At 40.6% G+C, this 12,897-nt stretch overlaps 1 protein-coding gene across 7 annotated transcripts in view; it reads right to left on the reverse strand.

Annotated features, from left to right (window-relative positions):
• LOC123981892 (spermatid perinuclear RNA binding protein) overlaps nt 1-12,897 on the reverse strand; it is a 105,390-nt gene that overhangs the window by 28,604 nt on the left and 63,889 nt on the right. For all 7 annotated transcript variants that reach the window (XM_046067124.1, XM_046067125.1, XM_046067121.1 and 4 more), the window contains one exon: nt 5,901-6,094. In XM_046067124.1, coding sequence (XP_045923080.1) covers nt 5,901-5,903 — 3 coding nt within the window. In that variant the 5' untranslated portion in view covers nt 5,904-6,094. The remainder of the gene's footprint in view (nt 1-5,900; nt 6,095-12,897) is intronic.

Here is a 12,897-nt window from a genome sequence, read left to right on the forward strand (position 1 = left end):
CACATTTCCCTTCCCATTCACTACACACATCTACTCATAGAGAACCACACACCAGGCATGCTAACCGTCATGCACGCACGCGCACACACACACACACACACACACAGACAAATGACCTTTTCGGAGAAGTATGGATAGTGTCGTTTGAGAGCTACTATCAACCTACTTGAAATCCAAGGACCAAACTGCACACATGTGCGCAAAAAGCGCACACACACACACACACACACACACACACACACACACACACACACACACACACACACACACACACACACACACACACACACACACACACACACACACACACACACACACACTTCATCCCCATTCCTAATTGAACTGGTGACATTCTCTTTCATCAGAGTGAGTGAGATAAAGCCATTAACAGAATGGAGGACAAGCACTGCACAATAACTGCAGCCTCCCAGCCTGTGTAGCTCAGTATGTAGAGTGAGGCACAAACATTTGGCAGGGTTACACACTCCGTTCCCACTGGAACAGCGATTCTCCAACACTTTGGCACCTGGCACAAAAGCATGCGGCAGTGACATGGAGCGAATATGCAAGTATTAGAATTTCTATGCAATCAGGTTTCCTAACATTAACATGTCTTATTTTGATCACAGTTGACATGCATGGCTTTGTTTGACATTTGCAGCAATTCAATACTTTTATGTGACTTGAAATGCTGTTCTCAAAAGATCTGTCCGTCAAAAATATTAAGCCTCGTTCCTTTAGAGGGATTACAACAGGGTTTGGGATAGGCAACAGATTCAACATTTACTTGATTGCCAGAAAATGAATCAACAATACTTTTCATTGACTAATAAATAACTGAAATACGAAGATTTCCCAATTGCATTATCTTTGGGTTTTGGACTGTTGGTCAAACAAAACAAAATAAATGTGTTGACGCATTTTACACTAATTTGTGACTGAAAAATGAACAGTCAGATTAATAGATATTAAAAATACGTGTTACTGAACACTGGGTTTCTTTTCTGGGCTATGAGCCACTTTCACAAGTCTTCAAGTGATGTTTTATCTTTTATCTTTAATGAGAAAATGTTATCTTTTGGCTTAAGCAGAAAAAAGGTGATAACTGTGTAACTGTGAGTGTGTGTACTTATATGTATGTGTACCTACATGCACATCTGCAATAATGTGTGTATCTATACTTGTGTGCCTTCTCAGAGCATTGTTTAACAGACCAACAGTCGCAGATTTTATGAGCCGTTGCTAATGGGAGCTTCTGCAGCCATAAACCACATTGCAAAGAGAGTGTCGATGTATCTGTGTGTGTGTCTGTACTACTCGACCATGGGGGAGTTGTTGCCCAGCCGCTCTGTTCACCATGTAAATCAGAGCAGTTAAGGCGGACTCACAGACAGGAATCGAGCGCCTAGGCCAGCATGTGCTCAGATAATGTTGCAGAGACAAGTGACACTATAAGTAAGCTACAGTACTGTAGCCAAGACAGGAATTGACGCAGGATTTCACAGTTTCACACTAATTTGAGAGAAATGGTGAGGGAAAAAGTCATGGTAACGTAATGTTTTTTGTAACATTTTTCAAATTCAATTATTATTTTTTTCTTTTTTCATAAAAATAATTTTAGATTATTGCACAATATGGTACAACATTACCTACAGGTGGGTAAATTATGTTTTTTTTAAAGAAAAATAACCTAACAAAAGAAAAGATGAAAAAAATGACATTCCAGTATGTCGGTATAAGTAATATTATTTAATGCTGCAAGTTCTCTGCGTTGAAACAGCTTAAGTTGCTTTTATGCCCTTGTTATCACACACACACACACACACACACACACACACACACACACAGTCAATTATAGACAACACCTTGGTTGTCCTTGAATCCAACCTGACCGGCACGTAACCTAGAGGTCAATCACACACCTGTCCAAGTGTGGGCGTATGAGCGAGAGCAAAAATAAATCATAAATGATGGTTAAGCCACAAAGGATCTCCATCCAGATGTCTGTAACAACCCCCAGTGTCACTAATACAAAATCAGTGTCCAATTTCGGCACATTGACCTAAAGCTGATCCTTGGAGGAGAAAATTAAGTTGAGGTATCTTACAGGGCCAAAGTAAATGCTGCTGTGTCTCCAAATATAATATATCACGCTCAAATAAAGTTTTAATATCATAGTTTATTGGCTGTAGCAAAGTAGCACAAAATACTCTTCTTCTGTTTTGTTTAAAACCAATTATTAGAAATCAACTTGGAGGGTGCAATATTATTATTGAACAATGGCCAAATGAATAAAAAGAACTACAGGTTTATCCTTTAAGATCTCACAGGATAAAGGGTCCCATAAAATTGTGATTTACTGCCTTGCTGGTTGACACATTTACTCCAAATAAAAAAAGATTTTTTACATCAACTTCCTGCTAGGCTGTTTAATCTCTACGTATCATAAATGTTATTAGTAATCATGTTTTAGTGATGGGACTGTGTTGTACTAAGTAACTGTTTTTTTGTTTTTTTTATCTCTGTGGAATAAGAATATGGACACAGGCCTGTGTACAAACAAGGTCAGACAGTGTATTTTCAGAGTTATAGCATAAATTTAGCACCAAAGCAAATGATTTCACTAAGGCTCAGATATCCAAAACAACTGATAACTTTGTGAAGAGCCAAATATGAATTGCACAGAATCGGTGAAAAATCTGAAATCTGCGATTCCTCTCCTCTACCATGCAATCAGAAACAGACACATGCAACTGTTAAATCGCAGCTGTCTGCATTGTGTGTGTGTGAATATACCTTCATATGCCATTGTTGCATAGTGCTTTTAGTCCACACACTTGCCAATTACACTCCATTTCATGCTCCAGTGAGGCCTACCGGCTGGCAGGCCCATGTTACATAACCACATTACACAGCATTTACAACTCGCTGTGTACTAAACCAACGTGCACACACACCAACAGAAGAAAAGCCTGTACACATCATGGCAAAAATACAACTAATGTGTTAATACACACAAACTAAACATGAAAATCCAGAGTGACGCGCACATAAAACCCATACAATCAATTACACAGTGTCTTCCCCACACACACACACAGCCATTACTTCCATCACCCTCTATCACCCCCATTCTGTCCTTAATGCCCTGCAGTAAAACCATTTCAGTTCAAGGTGTTGCGGTTAGACACGCAACCAGTCAGTAGTGGCTACTTCACTTTAAAAGCAGCAGAATCCAATGACTTTCCCCTCCATCGCCACCTGTCTCTTCTAGTCTCTTCCTGCCTCATCCTGTCTCCCTGTGGCCATCTGCTATAAATTACATGACCCAAAGCCAAGGAGAAGACTCACTGGAACAATATCAGCTGGGATTGGAGTGATGCTCTATAGCCGTATCTTTGTTTTTTTATTAGCTATAGCCTATTATTTTTAGAGTGCCATTTAGAAACATTGCCCCATATGTGTGTGTGCTTAAACAGCGGAGGTGTTTATGCGCTCTTATTTTTAATAAGTCATGAGCCTAAAGTGTGTGCTGAGAGCTTGGATGACAGCACACACTACGAGGTATTGTGAAGAGAGAATGAGAGATGAGGGAGGGGAGAGGATGGCAGAGGAGTGGAGAAAGCCTTTCGAAAGTAAACAAACACGCTCGACCAAAAAACCTGGAGATCGACAGACAAGGATGCTGGGAGAGAAAAAACAAACTGGATTTTAATATTTTTAGACAGCCGCAGATACAAAGGTTTGTTTGTAATAAAGCTGACAACACAGGCCAAAACACCTCTACTGTAAAATTACACCAAAACCAGGCAAACCTATTTAACAAGTGGTGTTGTGTCCATAGACTGTATATAAAAAGGTGGTCACACCTATTTAGTCCTACATTAAACCAAGCAAAGTTGAAGGAGAAAAGAATATTCAAAAACTTCAAAAACCCATCAAAAAATAGGCTAGGAGTGATGGGACAAGCAACACACAAACAAAAAAACTCAGCGCCGTCTTTGTAACATCCAGCAGCCTACGGGAGATTGCATTAAAAATTTATTCTGTGATTTATCTGCACTCTGCTTGGCCCGCCACACTCTGCTCTCCTGGTTTATTGTGTTCTCTCTCTGTCTGTCTGTCTGTCTGTCTGTCTCTCTCTCTCACTGTCTTTCAAATTACCATATGGACGCAGTCACACACACGCATGCACGTCATAGCCGGGCATAACATGCCCATCAAAAGTATACATGCATTATCACATTCATGGCTGCACGATGTAGCAGCAAAAACAACAAAAAGGCTGTCCATGTCAAGCCGGACGTCTCAAGTCTCCTGATAAACACTGGATAAAAATGGATACATAGAAAACTAGAAACATATAATGCAGGGCAATGTATCGAAACCCTTTGCAAAACGCCCAGTCTGTCTTGTTTCAGCAGGAACGACATTCATCTAAAGTCTGGTGTCATCAATCAAGCTTATAAACCAGCCTACTCTGCACTAAAAGAAGATACTTTTTTTGTCTCTGCCCTTTGCCCCCTTTAATGTGTCGGCATTGTTTAAGAGGTTTATTGCCTGCCTATAAAATATTATGACCGGGCGGCTAAAAGCAGATGAGCTTTACACTGTTTCTGGGCATACTACTACAGCACTGAGAATGGACAAGTCTGCATGGGGGAAATACCAGAATACAATAAAATAACCATATGGAAGAAAAGGAAATTAATTATGTTTTCCCGCTTCAACAAAAGCTTTTAAAACCTTAGAGATTTTTGTTTTTAAGGCAACTCGGTTATGTTTTCTATTAATTGTACATTAGAGACATTGAAAAATACCGTGGGCATGTGTATTCAGTGAATGCAGAAAGCTCAGAGGTATGTCGATAGAAAAGCTGTTTTGTGCGGTTTAAATGGGGTGACACCCTCGCCAAGGTCACCCACAGTATTTGCTGCATTACCATAGCTCAAGACAGTACTGTGACTGACACACACACACACACACACACAGGTCTCATTATCCTTGGTTATTTATGAACCTCAGCACCTTCTTCAGCAACATCTTGTTTTCTCTCAATCATTCATTTTTCTTCTTCTCGCCTCTCCTACAAACCACTCTTCCACTCTCTTCATTTTGGTTCCTCCTTCCTGCTTGTTCTGGTTTTTAATAATTCATCATCTGCTCTGCTCTCCCCTCAGGGGGAAAGCTCCCACTGTCACAGGCTAAGACCATTAATCAATCCCTCGTCTCTCTCTACCTTTACCCTTCCCAGCTCTCAAACTCCCTTCTCTCCCCCCAGTTTCTGCACTCTACAATATTTTGCGCTTTTCATCTCTCCCGTGTCTGTCCATCATTTATGTTTTTATGGTCTTATCTGCCCCCGCTTGTCATTCTCTCTCTCTCCGCTGCTCTCTTTGATCTTTCGAGCCGCCCTCTCCTCCTAAACAACACAGTGGGTTTTTTTCTGTGATGTGAAAAGGAACAAATGCATTGCCTTTGGATCGAAATATCAACAAATGCATCATTTAGAAAACCTAATGAACGGCCAACAGTGTTAATCTCCACTCTACTTCCTTTTACAATCACTTTCCAAGACTGTCTTCTTCTGTTACCTTTGTCTTCTCCTTCTCCTCTTTCCCCAATGGAAACACATAGCCTGTGGAGGTATATGCATCTCCTGTTTATTCCCTAAGACGCAAAGCTATACACCACTGTCTGCACTAGCTATTATCAGGTATCTATCTTTGACACACACACACACACACACACACACACACACACACAATCTGTTGTCATGTCTAGAACGAGTTATCAGATTCAACTCTTACACCCTCCAGTCTGGGGATTTCCTTACTCTTTAGTGGATAATCCACCAGCATCCAACTGCACAATCACACTACAGACAGACAGTGTATTACCATGCCTGCAGGAGGAGTGGTTGCACGTTTCCTTCCTTGTGACGCCCACTTCTGGAGTTGCTGGGCGCGGGTTGGGGGGGCGGGGGCAGGGGTGCAGAGGCAAGGTTACCGGTCAGGATGTTGCTGTCACGCTGTTTCCGCTCCTCATGTGCTCCTCTGTCACCCTGGCCACCACTCTACGAGAGGTTGTACTTCTAACAGATGAAGAAACACAGAGAAGACGGGGGGGGTAGAAGGGGGAAAGATTGATCAGTGACTCAACAACTACAGGAGGAAGTGTCAAGGGAAAATTGCAATGCCGCTTCTTCTTTTCTAGATTAAAAAACAGAAAAACGGAAGACATGTCGATTTAATAAATACATAAACACCCATCACACTTAAACTGCATGTGTTGTCTAACCCTGCAGAACCCAATTCCACCCATACCTCGATTTTCCCCTTTAACACTCCCTTCTCTCTCTACGTACACTTACGTACACGTACACGTGCACACACACACACACACACACACACACACACACCATTCATTTTTCATGAGCTGGCAGGGTTCTGAGGGAGGGGGGTTGAAATATACAAACATGTACTTGTTTTCATAAACTGGGTTGCACACAGCCTAACACACCCTCCCCCATTCACACACACGCAAACACAAACACACACACACACACACACACACACACATACACACACAAAAATTCCTCATACTATATGAATACTCATGAATGCACAGTGACATTGCAACAAAATTTTGTGAAATAATGAGAATGGGATTTCTGCTTTACTATATAATATTGTGTTTTACTATAAAGCACTTCCGGTTCACCCCAAGATGAACAGTAGAAACGGCAACAGGAAACAAATTGAGAGAAAAGAGACAAAACTCAATGCTGGACTTAAGATTATAGTGTTTAGAGCTTGGTGAGAGCTGGACCATCGTACTACAGAGTGCCCCTTCCAATAAATTGAGAGACAGTAATGGTTCTGACCTGGCCTTTATTCCTTTCAGTGAGCAAAAAACAGGGGTGACAGTAAAGCAATACTGAAAAAAAAGGCTTGATAAGAACTCAAAATACACAGAATAAAACCAGGAAAAATTCAATATCAGTAAACCAATTCACCTTTATGTCTTTCTTTGTAACTACAACCTTGAACTTAAATGAAAGTTACTGGTGACTTCTACCTTCAGCTCATCTTAGGGCTCCGTAAAGTAAAGTATACATCTGGTGTGGCTATGAAAAACACAGGCCAGTTTTATCAGTGCGGAGCAAGCCGAGGTGAACAGATACACAACGTTCCTATTCACAACATGAAATGTCAACAGTATCACCACTGACAGTACACAGACTCATCTGGTCACACTCAAACCAGAGAACTGACATTTACAGAGCTGGGCTTGCCTGCTCAAACAAGAGTATATAAGATGATTTCGCAGAGGTCTTCCAGATTCAGGAGTTGGCTGTTCAAGCAGGTGTGACAAAATGCTATAGTATTCATTTCTTTAATAAAAACTGTGCCAAAATCCTTCCATGAAAATGGTGAGATGATGACGAGACGAAAACAAAGAACAAGACAACAAATTCTTTAAAGAGTAATTTTTTTATAGTATCCCAGATAAACTCACTTCAGTACTAAAACACCGCCCACTCCGTTTACTGGCCTGGCGTGGGAACACATTTTGACAAATAACTGTAGGTCTCAATTAAACGCCCGCTTTAGCTGCTTCTAAGCTGCTTAGATCGTTAATAGGCTACATATTAATGTTTAAACGTATGATCAATATGTCAGTATGGGCATGCTACACATCGTTAGATTGGTTAGATTCTCCACAATTTAATCGTTCAGTTCATTTAAAAGAAATAACAAGCATTACCGGTGTAACCGCATAGTGCAAGAGATGAAAAGAAAAAAAAAGTGCCAACTCACGTTACCTTTGAAGGCTCCTTAAGTCCGAATGTGTCCGTAACTTGATTATTTATATTCCTTTAGTCTGTAAGGGTCCACTGATCAAAACAATCAAAACAGCTTTTCATAAAAATTAATCCAAGTTATGAATCCTTTTGATTTCAGTTTTGTGGAAGCATGGAAGGCCGGTCCCAAATATAGTCAGGGTCAATTCACTGATTTTAGCAAATAAAATCCTGGGCTATTAATCAAAGTTTTACGTTAAACAAACTACATAAACTTTTGGACTTTTTCTAAAACAATCAGTAAATATAAATATCAGCGCTGCAACTAATGATAATTTTCATTATTGATTAATGAACTAGTTGTTTTTGAAAAATAAAGTTTCCCAGAGCCTAAGGAAATGTCTTCAAATGTCTTGTTTTGACCACCAGTCTTAGACCCAAAGATATTCAGTTTACAATAATATAAAACATATAAGCAGCAAATTCTCAAGTTGGGGAAGCTAGAAGAAAAATGTCTGCTATCTTTGCTTTAAAAAAATCCTGAAATGATTAATCCGTTATCAAAATGTACACTATGGTACCAGAGAAACCCATAATCTGAGAAATTAGATTAAATGGTACTGCACTGATATGGAAAACAATACAATATTATATTGCAAAGAGCACGATTAGGACCTGCTCTATAGGAAAAGTCCCCTGAGATCACTTCTGTTGTGATTTGGCACTATATAAAATTGATCTGAATGAATATTCATTGGGCAGAATCCAAGAGAAACATACGCATCTATTAAAGTCTATTATAGACAGCAAACAGTATCTCTATGCTGTTGTACCTTGCCGGACTACCACTGGCATTTTTCCTTATTTGATAAATAAACAGAGTCTCTTGAGTATCAAGTCACCTTGAGGCTACATACATCCAGGGTTTTATCTGGATGCTGTCAGGGGACAGAAAAGAGAAACTAGGGATGCACTGAAAAGAAAATTCTTGGCCGAAGCCAAATATAATGAAAAATTTGCCGAATGCCGAATACTGAACACCGAACAAGTACATTCACATTTTTTCTATTTATTTTGCCATTTTTTTTTACCATTGCATAAATTAAATAGTCAAAATGTGATTTTTACTCAGTGTTTCCCACAGGATTTGGAGAGACTATGGTTGGTGGGTCCGAGGCCCAAGAGGGTCTGGTAAAGTACATGTGTCCATTTACTTTTAATGGACACATGTAATTTGTTTTATACTTTCTGTGAAAACAATCCAATTAATCTTATTTCCATACTGTACAGACACCTTTATTTGAAAACCGGGCGCTGTCACATGTGTATCCTCCTCACGCTAAATTCATCAAGTCCGACCCAATTTGATAAATAATGTTGTATGTGGTTCTCGTATCGCGCAACATGAAGACTTCATAGCCTCTCTTCAGGTAGGACTCTCATACTGCAACACTTGTCTTTGTAAAGAAAGAAAATGACAGGATAAAGTCACTAACCTGCCTGTCAGCTCACTCTGGTCCATTTCAGTGGATTTACCATAAAGACTCGAATACGTGTGCAATCCAAATTTAGGTGCGGCTAGCTTAATCGCCTTCTCACAAACGAGTGACAGAAACACTCAAAGCAGATCAGCAAGTTTGTTGCCTTTTCTAAGAAGTCAGCCACAGATGGTGTGGATGTGCTAGGAGACAATTCAGCAGAACAGTGTCTGCAAACGGCGATTTTTGCGTCTTTCTCTGACACTTTAAGATGCTTTCACACTGCTGTCAAAACGTAATTGTTTTTTGCCTTTTGACTTATTAGGCGGAACACTGAAAGTGCTTTTTTTTTGCTATTTTCGGACGATTAATTTCGGTGGCCGAACATTTGATGCATCCCTAAGATAAACACACATGTGATAGTTGGTCTCTCCTGGAATAGACCTGCCAGGGGATTGGACTGTGGTGATGCTGCAGCCTCTTAGTGAAAGCTCACTGGGATCCAGGGAGAACAAGAACAAGAGAGGGAAAGGGGAGAGGAAAAGAGATGCAGTGAGTAGTTGCAGAGAAGAGAGAAAACTGGAGAGAATGGGAAATAAGCATTAACAAGAGCCAGTGCGACGACGAGAGCGGGCAATAGAGGAAAAGAGCGAAACTATAAGGAGAATATAAAGTGGTGCACGGGGACAGAAGGGAATCGGATAAACAGCAACAACAGATATTAAGCTGGCCCCTCGGGCAAACAGACTTCACCAGAGGCTGCTCCTCATTTTCTCTCCAGCTCTCCCCTCTCTAAGCCCCTGGCAGCTGGCCGGCCACAGTGACAATTACCTCCTCAACACACCTGGCAGCGACAGTGTCTGTGTCTACGCGCTTGTGTTTTGCCAGTTACCTTACAGCCAACAATCCTTGCTGGAGGGGGGTAAGCTCTCTTCCAACATGGCTTGGCCACTTAGGATTGTATGGACATGATTACAGTGCATGCACACAAACACAGACACAGACACAAACACCCCGCCAAGAAGCATAATAGCAACGTGCCAGCCCCCATTCGATTCTCATTATCAGAGCAATTCAACGATAAACACCATTTCCCTTCCTTGGTTTCTCTCTCATGGCACTTTCCTTTCTTTATATAAAATCAAGTGATAACAAATGAAAAATACACCATAAATTGTGTTTTGAAAATATAATGTAACAAAATGCTTATGTTGTTTGAATCAAAGCTCACATGAAGCCCTGGATATTCAGAACAACAATATGTGGCCTACAGTATGCCCACTCTCCCCTGTCTCCCACTGGGACTGAGGGTGACTAAGGGGCCCATGTTTTCACACGCATGGCTGCATGTTGCCTGTACAAACTGTATCTGCCTGTTTGCTCATAAACCCTCTTGTGGCTTTGTCTTCCTTGAGCTCACACTGACCAATTATGACATTTCTCTCTGCATCCACCCTCCATCTCCATTTTTCCTCTTCTCTCTTATTAACAACATCCTGGTGGGTCATTAATGTGTGATGTGTATGTTTTTCTCTAGAGAAGGAGAGGAGAAAAGGGGGCAGAATGGTACAACTCTTGCCTCATTAACGCTGGTGGTGGATCATGGCTTTACCATGTGCACACACAAACACAGACATGTCTGAAGACACCATTTCTGTCCCCTCTGTGTAGTTCCATAGTTACTGAATATATTTCTCTTAGATGTTTACGCATAAGGGAAAAGACACACACACACACACACACACACACATCTGTGCTGTGTCCTTCCTGTGCCAGCAGTTGGTGATAATATCCCGTTTTCACTACAGAGATGAAAGGAATCAGGCAGAGGATAAGAAACGAGGGACGGGAACTGATTGAAAGATGAAGGAGAGACAGCAGAGCTGGGGAATTTGCTGAGATGGCTCTGAGCAGCAATTTACACCTTTCTCATCTGATAACCATCAAATAAGATGAGCAGAGGCAGAGTGAAGGGAGACAGAGGATTGACAAAAGCCAGAGAGAGTGTGCTAATTAGTGTTGGAGGAGCTTATTTTCACAACGTATTCCCTTCAGAGTTATAATAATGTTGTTGTTAGATTATCAGCCTTTTGAATCATTCTTCTTTTGAAATGTTGTGGACTACTGTTTAATAGTTTTACAGCAGGATACCAAGATTCAAGAAATACTGTCATTCTTTCACCAGTGAAAGAATCTCCGATGGATGGTTGGTTATGTGCCTGAATAGCTGGAGGAGATATCTCACATTATATCCACAAATAAATTGGGCTGGCACTTGTTACAATTATGAATTATAAAAACCTCAGTGTTTTACTGTCACAAAATGAGTATCTTTTTTATATCAGGGAGTTTTAGAGAACCCCAAAACTAATGATCTACTATAAAAACCATCTGTAGTGTGATTATAACCGAGAGAGCCTTGGGCCCTGTCCCAGGAAAAAGCTTCCTGCCACAGTTTTGGGAATAAGATATCATCTTTAACAAAGTCTAGGCAGGGCACAGATTTACTTTATACAAGCTTACATCAATCTACTGTTTTACTTCCACCTTGCTTTTATATCATCTCTGTAAAGCACTTTGGTAACCTTGTTGTTTTTTTAAATTGTGCTATATAAATATTGGATTGGATTGCTCGTCTTTGCTACCCCTTTATTTCTTTTGTTGCAGGTTTTTACTTACTTTTTTTGTGGAAGGCACACTGTGCAATTGTTCTCTTGTTATTATACAGTGTGTTTTCAAGCCTTTGTCTTAAGTAACTGTTAAAGAGGTGGTATTATGCTTTTTGGCTTTTTCCCTCTGCTTTATTGAGTTGTATACCTTTTTTGTGTATGTAATAGGTTTGCAAAGTGAAAAAGCCACCCCAAAGGGAGTTCCCATCTCCCACAGAAGACAAATTAATAACTCACCACTCTGAATCTCTTGCTCCAGTCCATGTTGGGGAACATATACAGCTGAACCGAAGCCATGTTTACCGGCTTCTCACGACCTGCCTTACTCTGCTTCTGATTGGCTAGTAGTCCTTAACTAGCAACACCCAACAAAGATCCTGTAGTGGTAAGGATGCATCACTCTTTAGCTAAAACGAAGCGTTCAACACACAGGGGGAAAAGAGGAGCTGCAGCAATGTGCAGTATGACAAAAAATATGGTGTTTTTTGAAAATGAAAACATGTAAACCTGTTCTGGTACAAACCCTAAATAAGATTTTGAACCTGAAAATGAGCATAATATGACCTCTTTAACACCTCTAGCACGGGAGCTTTTGACCGCCAGGGTAGGAGGAGGATTTTTAGGCCCCATCCACACTACTGCGTTTTTTTTTGTTTTAAAACAGACCTTTTGCTACGATTGCACCTCCCGTCCAAACTAAAAAGGCAAAAACAAAAGTTTGAAAACGCTGCAGACCCCGTTTTTTGTTTTGAAAATCTGGAGGGCATTTTAGTGAAGACAGGCCAAAACGGAGGACTATAGAAATGATGACGCAGAAGCTCACGTTTGGCTCTCTGATTGGGTTTCAAGTCATACAAAGTAGAAACATGATGCTACTGACAGAGTTTTTGACAGGGTATTTTTATTAAAATATTTTGTACTGTGCAAATAACACTTATAGCCT

Source organism: Micropterus dolomieu, linkage group LG13 (genome assembly GCF_021292245.1).
Source record: "Micropterus dolomieu isolate WLL.071019.BEF.003 ecotype Adirondacks linkage group LG13, ASM2129224v1, whole genome shotgun sequence".
Taxonomy (NCBI): domain Eukaryota; kingdom Metazoa; phylum Chordata; class Actinopteri; order Centrarchiformes; family Centrarchidae; genus Micropterus; species Micropterus dolomieu.